Source organism: Gymnogyps californianus, chromosome 12 (genome assembly GCF_018139145.2).
Source record: "Gymnogyps californianus isolate 813 chromosome 12, ASM1813914v2, whole genome shotgun sequence".
Taxonomy (NCBI): Eukaryota; Metazoa; Chordata; class Aves; order Accipitriformes; family Cathartidae; genus Gymnogyps; species Gymnogyps californianus.
Genome location: NC_059482.1, coordinates 21,217,952 through 21,231,547, shown reverse-complemented (window position 1 = coordinate 21,231,547; position 13,596 = coordinate 21,217,952). Strand labels below are relative to the sequence as shown.

Sequence of the window (13,596 nt, the reverse complement as noted above, 5' to 3'; positions counted from 1 at the left end):
AGACCGCCGTCCTGCCCCGCTGGGGCATTTTGGTGCCTGCCTGAAACTTCAGTCTGGGCTGGAGCCTTCCTCCTGCGGCCCCTTCGCTGCCTGGGAAAACGCGCTGCAGAAGTACCATGCCAGATCAGCGCCCGCTGAAGAGGGATCTACATAGCAGTGATTTTCAATGTCCTAATTCATGTTTGGAGTTTAAAAAACAAAACAATTGGAACTGACGCTTGACAACAGGTTATCTGATTTTAGCCCCTGTTTCTCCAAGTTCTGTGGATTGCTGCTCATCTTAATTAATACTAATTCACCGAATACCCAATGTCAGAACTTCTTTGCTGCATGTTTGAGTGCCGAAACCATTCCTTTAGTCTTGTCTACAGCTAAACTGTTTTATCTCGCTCCATATGGAATTGTTCCTGTTTTCAGCTACTTGGCAAACTGAGAACCACCAAATCCCCAAAAATTTGTTGTGAAGCATTTGTGTAACTCGGCACTTCAGGAACCGAAAGCTGCTGGTACCCGGCGTCAAATGCCAGGCTGGGGAGGCGCAGTCAGCCGGTGGGAAACACGTGTCCTTGTACAGCCGAGCTGATCGACGCCTGCACGAGGCTGCCTTGGCTGGTATGAAGTCTCTGTTCTCTGCTCACATTCTGTAACTCTGTTCGCTTGCTGTTCTCGATCCTATTTTTCTATATTGTCCTGCTTACTCATTTTGTGGGTATGTATACATTTCATATTCATACTCCTTTCCATAATGACCAGAGTACTTTGCAAGCAGCTACACCTATTTGTTAATATAGATTTGTATCCAGCAAGAGCAGCTATAGAGAGGGCTCCCATTATCGGCGCGGTCTAAATGAAGAGCCCTCCCTCTCCCCCAAGTAGCTCACGTCATTTGAAATTTCGGCGAGCGGAGCCTTTCCCCTGCACCCGCAGCGTCAGCCACGCGTGGGGCTGCCTTTGCCTTTCGGGACCTAACAGGAAGGGTGGCAGAGCAGAGAGGTGTTGATTTTTTAAATCTTTGAATGCTAACTGCAAATTTGGCTCCTTAAATTACTTCATCTCAGTCACCGGAGGCAGAAGGGCGGTTCCGTGTGTGATCAGGTAGATAGGGGCTCGCTCAAGCAGAGGCTGATATGCCCTCTAGTGTATTATTTAGTATTAAAAAGCAGCAAGCTTCAGAGAGCCCGGCTTCTTCCCAGTCTTCTGGGAGGCTGTTCCAAGATCCACCAAACACGCTCTTAGGCTGACAATGCAGTAGAATAAATAATTTCATTTTGTTAATTAACTTACTCCCAACTTTGCCTAGCTGACTATGCTGTGAATAGCTGTGGTATCTGTCACCTCTGTTCGAAACTACCCATACAATTTTCCTTTTTTTTTTTTTTTTCTCTTTGACACCTCCATTACTTGTCTCTTTCTACTGGAGCAGCTCAGAGTAAGAACTACTTTCTCCCCAAGTATAGCTGCTGCCCAGAAACTAGTGATTCACGAGGAGTGTCCTGGCCTTGTGTTTCATTTCATCCCCTTGTCTTTTAAGTAGCTTAAAACAGTAGCAGAGGAACATTAAAACCGAGCAAGAAAGTCGTGGCAGTGCACATGGAAGCCAGCTTAGGGAGACGAGTCAGAATATGAACGACATGGTGTAGATCTCGCAATAGCGGCTCGGAGCAACCACGTTCCAGCTGTTCTCCCTGCCCGGCAGTGATGGAGGGAAAAGCTAGAACCGAACTACTGCTCATAGTCCGGGACTGAACTGCCACTGCAGCTATATGGTTCCTGTGCATCACTCTCTCAGCAGCGGTGGTGTCCCCTTGCTCCGGCATCGGCGGGGGCTGAGACAATTTTCACTTCGGAAGCAATGGCAGCAGCTTCGTGCTTCAGCGGCTCCTTTTTCGAACCCTGTGTGTTGGGATCCCAGCTGAAGGTTGTTGCTCCTGTATCTTCGTGAAGGCATGCCCAAAGGACGTGCCGCGCTGTGAGGGCGCAGAGTCCTCGTGCCAACACAGCTAGCCTTGCTTTGAGCTTTCTGCTGCCAGCTGTGGTCTTACACCGCTGCGCTGGTCTTCAGTAACAGGCCTGGAACTGGAGAAGCAGCAGACTCTAATCCAAAGCTGCCCTCTCCCGACCCGGGAGAGGCAGGAGGAATGAAATGTGCACGCTCTCCCCAGCTCACTGCAAGCCCGTGGCCTGCACTGTCGGGCTCGGATGAGCTGGAAGTACACCTGCCTCTCTCCATTGCCAAAAAAAAGTTTCAGGCAAGCACACGCAGGCCAGGGCCCAGCCTCCAGCGGGGCGTTCTGCAGCCTGGCTGCCTCCTGAAGCAACCAGCACAGCTCTGCCACAGCACCTCTTGGTGGGGCTGGACACCCCAGAGGTGACAGTCTGGCACAGTCCTGCTTGCAGCGAACGTGGGGCAGCCGAGAAGTACTGAAAGCGTGTGCAGGGGGGAGGTATTGCACCGAGACCACTGCCTTTCTTGTACTGTTTACCACAGGACCTGGATATCTGCTGCCTGGAAAGACTGGAGCTGATCTCCAGTGACAGAAGCCGCGTTGGAGCCCGGCAGACCCCAGGACAAAACTAACACGACGCGAGGCCACGCCGTTGGTGACCCTCCCGCTGGCTGTGGATGAGAAGGCAGGACGAGGTGAGTTACCGCCTTCCCGCTACCAGCCCACCACCCCGGCTCTGAGGCTGGAGCCACAGCCCTTTCGCATCTGAAGCGGAGAGCCATCCACGTACCCACGCAAGCAGAGTACGCAGGAGCAGGTCTCTTCTCTCGTCTATTTAGCTTGTAAATTCTTTGGAGAAGGGGCTGCATCTGGGTCTGTCTGCACAGCGTTTAGCATAATAAAGTCCTGCGCCTTGTTACAGTGCCAGGTCTTTCTCAATGCCAGCAGCTTCAGAGCCTCGCTGTCTTCCTTCCCAACTCCATGGAGTTGTGCAGCTGGAAAAACCTCCTATTTCCCATGGCAGCTCCTTTATTTCTACAAACAGTGAACACAGTTAAGCCCCAGAAAAATGTTTTGGGCATTTTGTAACAAAACTGGCTCAACCAGAGTTTGAAGCATTTAACTGACCCATTTCCTTTTTTACATAAAAATCAGTCATCAGCTTGGGGCAATGCACAGTTGTAATGTTCACCCTGACAGATCAGAGACGCATCCCACCCTGCTATTTCCATGAGAGAACGGCTGGAAAGCTGCCAGAGAGCTGTCACTTGTGTGACAATGACCCCCTCCACGTAGCATTAAAAGCAGTCAACGTGTTACAATGGACTCGGGAGAAGACTGGATTTCCATTTGTACGGTTAAAAAAGTCACCTGGACCCCAGGGGGTAGGGTACGGCTCGTACACAGTGTGATGAAGTTGGCATCAGCAAAGTTAGTCTGGGCTTAGACAGGCCCCAGCTGAGCGCCTGGATAGAAGCCTGCCCCCCACCCACCACCGCCGCTATTTTCTGTGTGACGACGGTCACACTCTGCGCCATCACTCGTAATAGACAAAGGAAAAATCCCAAAATCCTGTTCTGTTCGGATGCTTTTTCAGGCGTGCCAAGCTACGATGATTGATGTATTTCACAAACTTCATCGTTTCTTTGTCTCTATAAACTAAGGCCAAGCAGTTGTCCTCTGGATTCACTGTCAACAGCTAGAAGACACGAAAGTAAGCGACGAAATCAGTTTCACAAAAACGGCTTTGATATCATTCCAAGGAAGAAACAAACGAAACAGTTTCAAAAGCTAGTCAGAACAAAGGTCTGGTGCTAGAAAATGAACTATGTCACTATTTTCATTTTAATACCCCTCAACCTGAAGCATTTATTAGACAGTAAGGGACTCTGGACTTCTTAGTATGACTGCTCAGCACTGTCACTGGTACTGCGACTGAACGTGACCCTAGTCAACAGCACTTCCCTGGAAAAGCGGCACCTCTGCTACAGCCTTGTGCCCCTCTGCGGCTTCCCAAGTGCCACCAGGCGCAGGTGGTGTGAGGCACTGTGAGAGCGCGAGTCTGAAGCTTTGCGGTGCACGCTAGCCTCTTGAAGCTGAAGCCAGAGCTACGCCCAGGAGCGGTAATTCAGGCAGGAAGGCTCCAGTGCGATACCGAGCACCCTCAGGATTATGTTAGCATTACAACAGAGTGTAATTATGCCTCTCCGCCCTAAACAATTTTATCTAATTTGCAGGTAGCAACTGAGGTCCTTACCTCTTCGTCTTCACCTTTAGCGATGTAGGAAGTAAAGCCACCATATTCAGGATCCCAGTCTTAGAATAGAAAAGAAAGATTCTTAGAAAGTTCAACACTGCCCAGGCTCCATGCAGCCTTCCTGGAGATGCCATTTTTCCATCCCAGTCCCCACAGCTACTGGATACAGGACAATCCCCAGTTTACCTCCTGCCAGTCTATTTTTTTTTTTTTCTTCTGTTCAAAAACAATTTGAAGCAAATGTACTGGATTTGCCTTTTACCACAGACGGGCCATTTAAGGTGGTTTGGCTCTCTGCTCCTCACATGTAGAACAGTTTTGCCTTAGCAGATCTGCAAAAGGCGTTCAGTCTGATTACCGGCATGCGCCAGGTGGTTTCAGCCATCCATTCTGGGCCTAGCTGGTCCGAAACGCTTACGTTTAGATTTTTGTTTTCACCACTATCTAACTAGCAATCAACCTAAAACGCCTAGACGTGCCTAAAGTAACTTTTGAAAACCCTGGGCTTTGTGAATCGGAGGCGCAGTGATGATTTTGATGAGAAAAGGGGTGAAATGGAATGCTTTTAGCGGGTATTCTGCCTGGCCACCTGACCCTCCACCATGCCCGGAGCCGCTGCTCGGCGAGAGGAAAGCTCTGGGAGACGCGGCCTTTCCCTCTGCCCAAGCGCCACCTCCTGGCTCCAGCAGGAAAGCTCAAAGCTGATCCCAAGGCCACGATCCCAAATCTGTGTAAAGACTACTGAAACCAGGGCTTATGCAGAAGCAGGATGAAGTCTACAGAGCCCTTCGAGGTAGGAAAAAGGAGGGAAATTTTGGCTATTGTAGCACTGCTGAGAATTCGGAAGTCCTTCCTTTAGGCAAGCCTTGTAAGGAGAGTCTCAGATCTCTCCTTTGCCCACTTACCCTCACAGCCACAGAAGAAGAGCAGGTCGAGAGCAAATTCTGTTGCTTGAGTGTCATGGACTAGAGTATAGTGCCTGTGGGTCCAGCGCCTCAGCTCCCCCACACACACAGGGCTACCTGAGCCTAGGAGGGGGAACAAACAAGGCAGGGAAGACAACGAAGCTGTACAATAGCTGGCGCCTGCGAAGCTCGAGGCGTGTAGGGGGACGAGCCCCTGCGCTGCCACGCCACTGTGGAGCCGTCTTTGCCATCCCCAGCACAGTGTAAAGGGAAGAAAAAGTAAAACCACAGATCTCAGGTTAACTTCTTTTCTAGAGGTGGCTCTAAGTTATGTCCTTTGACCAGTGCGGAGGAGGGAGGCCAAGATTTGCTCTTTGAAAGGGGCCAAGCTGCGGTGTGCTTTGGTTTAACCAGTTCCTCCTTTTGTTTTGTTTTGGGTTTTTTTTTCTGCTCTCAAGATTTACAGTAGCGCTCCAAACTTCAAGAGCCAGCAACCTATCTGTTCTTGAAGTACTGGAACTACCAGATGCTTCAGCGAAGGAGGGTATCGCTCTGAACTCACTCTTCATGTGCCATCCCAGGAGGTACATCAGAATTTGGGGAAGCCTTTTTTTTTTTCCTCATTGCTTTAGCTCAGTTTTCAATCCGTGCAGCCCCAAACTATGCCCTCCTCATATGTGAGTTTAAAATCACAGAGCAGGAACATGGCAGATAGAAGAGGCAAAATGACTAGCCGTGGAAATCAGAAAAACAAAGCCTTTGTACCAGGTAAGCGTTCTGGTGGGATTTTCAGTAGGACTTGTTTTTTTAATTACCTTTTATTCCAGCATCCACTGACTTGCCTGACTCAATGCAAGATGAGCATTTTAAAAAATTCTACCCTTAAACTTCAAAGCCACCATTTAAAATAAACAGCACCAATCCATAAATCCAAAATTAATCTAATCTTTTATAGCAATATCTCAATCCTGACAACTAAGTGGTTATTTAGGCTGGCAGCATTTTCTGAAAGGTTAAATCCTAGTTTTAGGTATTGGTTTTCTAATGCTAATTACCTTTACTTCTGATCTCTTCACTTTCTTCCTTTTGATTTGGTCTCATACAAGAATCTACTTTATATGAAGGAGGAGTGTAACTATTGGCAGAAGATTATTGGGCAATTAATTAACACCCCCCCTCCTCACCCGTGCCTTAACTCCTACAGAAGTCCCACCCTTAAGACTTAAGTCTGTTCAAAACAGTATCTTGAAGTTAGTCATTATTTTATTCCAAACTCTTTTGAAATGGTCACTTATTTTGGATACCCAGTCTGACATGCTTCGCGTCCCCTGTCTGTGCTGGTGCCTTGTGCTGGCTGCAGTACAAGGTGAAATGCTAGTTCCATGAAAATCATTGGGAATTCTGCTGCCAACATCCTTAACGTCAGGATTCTGCTCAAGCCCTTTCACGCTGCCGCTGCTGGACTTACCATTCTGCGTCTCATTGTCTTGTGCTTCAGGGATGTTGTCAGGCTGGTCTGGCTGATGGGGATTGCTATCAGCGTGTTGTTCAGTCTCTTCCTGCTCAGGTTTGGGACTGCTGTGCCCAGCGGCATCTGCTGCTCTTCCTTCCCCAGCATCTTCATCCTCATCAGAGGGAGCCAGGAAGTGCAGCTTGAGGCCAGTGAAGTTGGAAAGCAGTAAAAACAAGGCCTCAGAGCGTAAGAACTGCAGGAATTTCTTCAGGGTGTGAGGGAGGCTGTCTTCCTCTGCTGTCTCATAGAGCCTGAAAGACAGCAGAGGTATCAGCAGCGGAGAACCAACAAGGACCACGTCCACGGGGGCAGCATCAACCAGTGCAGCCTCATGGCAAGCTCCTGCTTGGCCTCATCAATCGGTGCAGGACGCTGTCATTCCCCACCTTTTATTGGCAGGCCCCCGACTACTCCACTGGATGTCTTTGTTCTCCAAAGCTTCACATAGTAGTTGGTATTGCTCTTTCTAGGAGAGAAAGACAGTGCCGAAACTTTAGCATTTAGCTCCCAGGTCTCCCCTGGTGTGCTAGAAGCAGCCATTGTCTACTCTCAGATAAGGCACTCCAATTTTTTTCTCACTTGTTTGAGGCGCCTAAGGACTGCTGAATTGAGGGGCATAGCCTGGGTGGGCATCGTCTTTTCAATGCCAGTGACCAACAGGTATCAAATGCTACTTGATTGTCTGCTGGGTGAGAATGCAGTTTCACTGAGATACGGATGCCCAGTAAACCAGAGGTCAGTCAGCCTTCAGAAGCAAAGCCTTTCAAGTAAGACAAAACCATTATGGGTCATTTGTTTCACACGCAGGTTGAGTTCCCCAAGTGCTGCGAGAGGCTGAGAGACAGGGAAGGACACTCTGGTCACCACAATGCCAGGAAGCAGGGAGGATGACATGTGTTTCCATCCTTCTGCTTTGCTTCTTGTAGGAAACAAGAACGTTGAAGCAAATTTTGTGACTTTCGATGAGTCCCTGTGCAGCAGTGTACAGGTGGGCAGAGGGGATCCACCCACAGAATCACAGAATGGCTGAGGTTGGAAGGGACCTCTGGAGGTCATCTGGTCCATTCCCCTTTAGGGAGTGAAGCCAGAAGGTGTTTTAGTTGACAGCCAAACAAGCAAGGCCTTTCCCAGCCCGCCTGACATGTGGTACCTACCAGCCCTGTGACCTGTTCTAGCAGACCACATCAGATTGAACCACTGGGCTCACCTTAAGAAAATCTTTCAGGAGAATTTCTGATTGCTCCTCAAATTCCTCCTGGATTTGAGCTTGGGAGTCCATGTCCAAATAAACTAGATTGATCCACTCATACAAGATTTCATGCTGGAAGGGAAATGGATTAGAATGCTGAATTTGCAAAAGTAAAAAGGATTCCCCAATTCCCCCTTCCCCAGCTGGCCACAGGGCTGGATTCCTCCCCACACACACTCCATTCCTTTTTTTTTTTAATTGCGCGTAAGTATTTTCTGCATTCTCTGCACTATTGTAGGTATGCAAAATGTACAGAGTCAAGAAAGATACACAAGAGAGAAACCAGCTACAACTTTATGGACAGGAAACAAAAAAGAGAATGGGGTAAGTTAAAGATTAAAGCATCCCCAAGCATCAGTGCATCCCATAAAAGGTATTCCAGGGACGTGAAAGAAATAGAAATGCAGATAAGCAGAGGTAGGCTTGTTACTCACATCGTAGGGGATGTGTGGGCTCCTGGGCAAGGGAGCTTCAATGTGGCGTGCAGGTCTGACTATGGACGGGCCGTGAAACCAGCCGCTCACTGACAAGCGGCTCTTCTCCTCAGACAGAACTTCTGACACCTGGAGCAACGTTGAGCAGCACGTTACTGTTTAGACTACAAAACATTGAAGGACTAGCTGTAACAGGCACCACGTAGACTCATCACAGGAGATGGACCTGACTCCAGAGAGCCTACTGCATACACAGAGAAGTCAGACAAGGGCTAGACCAGGCTGGATTATTCTTGTCTTACAGAAAGAGGGTTTAAAGCAAACTTTGATGCTCAAGTCCGTTGTAGGTTTCCAGAATCCCAGTCCAAGCTTTTACTCCAAGCTCCCAGCAGAATCCAATCCCTCTCTCTGAGAGCTTTGAGTCATTCTGTTATTAAAAGTAATGGTATTTTACTTTTCTACCATTTGTTCTGTTGAAGAACCAGCTATCATAGGCTGCAAAAATTAGCTGTCACAGCTTAATCTGGAAACTCAGAAAACACTGAGCATCTGTGGGCCACAGCAGACTGTATCGGTCTACTTTTTTGTTGTTTAAGAAGTGCTGTAATACAAGCCATCATGAAGGGCATTTGCCTGGTGCTTTTGGCTCTGGATTAAAGGTCTACCTCTCTGTCAGGCTAAGAGCAACCCTCTATCCTGGCATATAACCTGGTCTGTGGAAACGCTTGGTTTTCGCACAGTGATGGCCACCGTTAAATCTTGATTTCATCAAATGGCACACTGAGGTAAACTGGGCTAAACTGAACAATTTCACATTCTGGGGTGCTGTACTGTAATGGCAGTGTGAAAAGAAGCCATCCCCTTATGACTGGCTGCTAGGCACAAACTGTGAATTTTTGAATAGCACATAAAGACTTTGCATTGTTTTTGTTTGTTTGTTTTGTTTTTTAGAACAGTCTGATGGAATAGGAGGAAGAAACACAGTCTGTTCCGAAAAGGTTTTGGCTCTTTCTGTTACAGAGCTGTAGTGGCCCTTTCCTTGCATGACTTGGAGGTGTTCTAGGTTATTTGAAATGGCTACTGAATCCTGAATCACTTGGGAAACGGAAACCAGAAAACTGCCTGCCACTGAAAGGTCACGGACCCGCTCTGCTCAGCAAACACCCACAGCTTTATTTGTTATCTCCTGAAGAAGCGTACACCATGAAGTCCAAAACCTGAAGATCTGTTCGGAAGTACTGACGAAATGCTCTTTGCCCAATGTCTGAGAGGGCTTTAAGGCTGGCATGTGCTGTGAAGGCTTCGTATCAGTCTGACCCTTACACAGTCCTCTAATGGTAATTGGCAGGCTCTACGCTTTACTGACAAAAGGGTCAAAGAAATGAGTCAGTGGTTCAAGCAAATACTCTGGGCACAACCAGTGAGGTCCAGATCTGGGAGGCTTTAATTCACAGCACTCCCAGTTAAGCTTAATGCTTATTTTAAAAATAAGTTTATTATTTAAGCTGAGTTTATCGCCTCTGTTAACAGTATCAGAGACGGTACACAGGACTCTGAATAGTGCTAATGCGTGGGATTAGGTTTAGGTGAGTAGGAGGCAGTCACAAGGCTAAACGGAACATGGATTTTTATGACAAGATTAAATCACTGCCTGAAAACAATTAGGGCAGTGACCAAGTAGATGCTTCTGTTAATTAACTGTAAGACACAAATGACGCAAAAAGAAAACCCTAAGCAGTCTAGATGAGGACATGCCCAACCTACATCACTGATCCTCTTCCTCTCCAACCTGCTGCTCTTTGGCCCTGTTTGTTACAGTCTGTGGTACCCTCAAGTACACAGGAGTTTCAGATTTCAGTCAGGTGTTTGTATCATGCAGTTCCACAGATTATTCATCCTGTTTCCAGCCATCTTCCTGATAAGTGCCAGGAAGTGCTACTTAACCATATCAGCATTTCTGCTGTAGGGCACCACGCTGCATCTATGTTACAGGAGCAGTATAGCCGTATCTGCATAGTGTCCTATTGGCAAGGCGATGTGCTGAGCAGCTCTTCTGGAGCAAAGTCACGGCATCCGCATGAAAAATGTGAGCTAGTTTAAAACGAGCAAGCAAACAAAAATCTCTCTCATCACCGCAGCCAAATCCACAGCAGTGGCTTGCCAGGATAGCAACACAAAGCAGAAATGGAAATTTTTCTTCCCGCAGGATGATGAAGCTAGACCAACAGTTTAAATTGGCTTTGTCAGTTCTTGTCCTCCTTGAAGTCCTTGAAGCCCTGCCTTTAACACACAGCACTTAGCATGAGTATCCACTCTACCCACACTTCTCCCTTTCCCTTCTCCCTCCCCATCAGGATTGCAATAACACACAGAGCGAATAACCACAACAATGAGAATCAAAAAATGAACAAGAGACAGCTCCTTGCCTGGTGGAAAGAGACTGGAGACACTTCAAAGAAAACCAGCGTGTTCCATGAAGGCACTAATGACTTGACGATTTGCTGCGGCTGAAAGTGTTCTGAGGAGGAAGAAAACACACTCTGGTTAAGATACAAACTGAAACTCACTAGAAACTGCCCTTTCTCTCTGGCTTCATGACATTGCAACTGGCGAGACACCTGGGTACCAGGGATGGAGCTCAGAGCAAGGGCTTGCTGAGGAGTCAGTGGAATTCTGTTGCTGGAAAGGGAAGTTATCTCCATCAGTTTAGAGTTCCAAGCACAGTTACTGGCATCGCTTCCATCCTGCCTCCACTCTTGGCCCTTGCAAAAAAGTGGGGGAAAAAAAAAGATTCTCTTCTTCAGCTTCTCCTTTTTCTCTACTGTCACCCGTTAGCATTGTCTGCAAAGACCGACTGCTACAGCCCATCTCTAAGGTGCAAATTTTACATATACATTAGCTTCTCTGGACTAAGGAGGAACTCTTTATCTCCCTTGTATTGTCTGAGGAGAGAGTTGCTGCAAGGGGCGCATAAGCTTCATCTTTTTCAGCCATCTCAGGCTGTGCTCGGAGCTCTTACCATCTGTGCTATACAGGTCCAGCGTTCCCCCGTCGCTCTTCTCCCAGGGTGGGACGAGGTACAGGATGAAAGCAATTCTCCGACCTTCCAGCTCATCATCGTGGCACAGCAAGACATCTGCAATTACACATGTTTTGCTGCAGTAGCGCCTTTCCAGTACACGCATGATTCATTCCAATGGCTGCTTCCCAGCTTTGTCCCCGCAAGGATACAACAAGAAAATACATGCCCTTTCCAAGAACTGCATTTTCACTCGTCAGCACCACCGGCCCAAGATTTGCAAGATTAACTTCTGTGGGATTGCGCTGCAATTGGCAGATTAGCCCACTCTCAAGGTACAGGCATTCGTCATCCACCCCTCCGCGGCGGTCACTGGGCACAGTGGACAGAGATTCCTGACTTAAGTAACAATTCAAGCTCTGACTCCTAAATACAGAACTGCCCTTTGAGGAGGTTTGTTGCTGGAATAGAGGGGAGGGGGAGCCCTGGGAACAGAAAAGCTGGACGAACAATTGGTTGTGCAAAAGACTTTTAAAAAGTAGAGCTGACAGCAGTAAAAATTTTCTCCTTCCTACAGTGAATTTTCATGACTAAAAGGGTAGGCGCAGTTGTAACCTGGATTCACCAAGGTGACGTTTAAGCATCAGACTTCACAAACTCAACTGCAGCATTTGGAAGCCGAACACATTGCCCTTTTGCATGGAAGCAGGCATGCAAACACGGGCTGAACATCTCTGAAAAGGTGGGGGCTTGCAACAGCGCTGGGCCCTGCTAAAGCCATCAGCAATGGGCTACAGCAACAGTTTTTCCATAATTTGTACTTCATTTTCTGAGACTTTGATTTGCTGCTGATAGCTTCTAGGACCCTCTGGAACTGGAAAGGGGTTGGGGTGGGTTATGTAATTAGGTATTCTGTAGACATTTAGTTTCCTACACGCCCACAGAAGCTTTAGGGAAAGGATCGCTTATAGACTGACCAGTATATTCATATTTAGCACAGGAGATGTCAATAGTTGGCTCCAGCTCAATCTGGGTCACAGCAGAAAGCCACGCTCGGAATTCTTCACACAGAGCATGCCTGATAAGACAAGCACAAGGTAAGTGTCCTCCGGTGTTATAAAACATATCACCATAGTTTATTGTCTGCCTTCCAACTATTTAAACAGTTAAAGGTGCTGTTCTGGCCAGAGACACTGTATTCCTGCAGAACCACACAGGAGCTGGCCAGGGAAACAGCACAGCATTTACAACATCACGGACAATAACCAGCAGCGAGCGTGAAGTCAGTTGTAAGGGGAACAGGCAAGCATTTCAGAAGTGACAGATACACGAGGGCTGAATCAGACTGCACCGCTCAGAGGAAAACAGCTAACTGACTTCAGGGCCACGACCTACCTGGATTCAGCTCCTCAGGGCCGGTTTCTGGCCCGGCCGCTCTGGCAGAAGGCGGCCGAGCACCGCCTGGCCCACCCCGCAACCCCTCGCCTTCCCAGGGGAAGCCAGCCAGGGCTTTTCCCCTCCCCGAGCGGGCGCACCGGGGGCTGGCAAAGCCCCGAGCCGGCGCTTTACCTCAGCGCGGCGACGTGGGGCTCCGGCCTTCCCCCCAGCTCCTCGGACTGCGGCGGCCCATGGAAGAGAAGAAGGGACGGGGGTTAGGGCGGCGCGGCCCGGCTCGGCGCGGCCCGGCCCGGCCCGGGGCCCACCTGCCGCAGCGAGAGGAGGTCGTTACGCCGCCCGCGGAAGCCGAGGCCCAGCAGCTCGTCGCGTAGCGCCTCCGCAAAGGCCGGGCCCGCCAGGAAGCCGGGGATGACGCCGTGCCGGAACGGGGCCGGCTCCACCGCCGCCGCCTCTGCAAGGGAAACGCCGCCGCTGAGGGGAGAAGGGAGCCCGCCGCCGCGCAGGCCTGGCCGGGGGAAAGGGGGCCGGGCCGGGCCGTACCGTGGCGGAGCGGCTCCCCGCGGCCCCAGGCCGCCGCCGCCCGCTCCCGCAGCGCCGCGTCCCTGAGGGCGGTGCAGAGCTGGGCGCGCGCCTCCCGCTTCCCGCGCTTCTTCCCCGGCGGCGGCGCCGCGGCCCCGCGCCGCTTGGCGCCCATGGCGCTCCCCTCTGACAGCCCCGCCGGACTACGGCTCCCGGCGGCCCCCGCGCCGCCCGCCGGGCCAATCGGATCGCGTGGGGGCGGAGCCGCGCTCCGTTGACCAATGAGGGAGAGGGGGAGGGCGGAGGGCGGCCACAAAATGCCAGCGAGAGGGTGGCTGTTCCCCCCCCGCCGGTGC

The 13,596-nt window shown here is 49.7% G+C and overlaps 1 protein-coding gene across 1 annotated transcript; it reads right to left on the bottom strand.

Annotated features, from left to right (window-relative positions):
• Positions 1 to 2,861: 2,861 nt before the first annotated feature.
• On the bottom strand, positions 2,862 to 13,415 carry OGFOD1 (2-oxoglutarate and iron dependent oxygenase domain containing 1). Its single transcript, XM_050904199.1, has 13 exons — positions 13,262 to 13,415; positions 13,027 to 13,172; positions 12,893 to 12,939; positions 12,301 to 12,401; positions 11,324 to 11,440; positions 10,731 to 10,822; positions 8,305 to 8,433; positions 7,829 to 7,942; positions 7,008 to 7,087; positions 6,577 to 6,872; positions 5,109 to 5,231; positions 4,204 to 4,262; positions 2,862 to 3,645 (listed from the first exon to the last, which is right to left on the bottom strand). Exons 1-13 carry the CDS (start codon positions 13,413 to 13,415, stop codon positions 3,484 to 3,486), a joined length of 1,620 nt encoding a protein of 539 aa, XP_050760156.1. The 3' UTR covers positions 2,862 to 3,483.
• Positions 13,416 to 13,596: the final 181 nt, after the last annotated feature.

Bases quoted from the DNA above. Each gene is read 5' to 3' on its own strand.
- OGFOD1 (XM_050904199.1), bottom strand. From the start codon at position 13,415: ATGGGCGCCAAGCGGCGCGGGGCCGCGGCGCCGCCGCCGGGGAAGAAG. The intron at 8,434-10,730 runs GCAAGGAGCTGT...ACGTTGCTCCAG, and splicing joins CTCCAGTCTCTTTCCACCAG to GTGTCAGAAGTTCTGTCTGA. The intron at 5,232-6,576 runs GTAAGTCCAGCA...TCCCCCTCCTAG, and splicing joins AGACAATGAGACGCAGAATG to GCTCAGGTAGCCCTGTGTGT.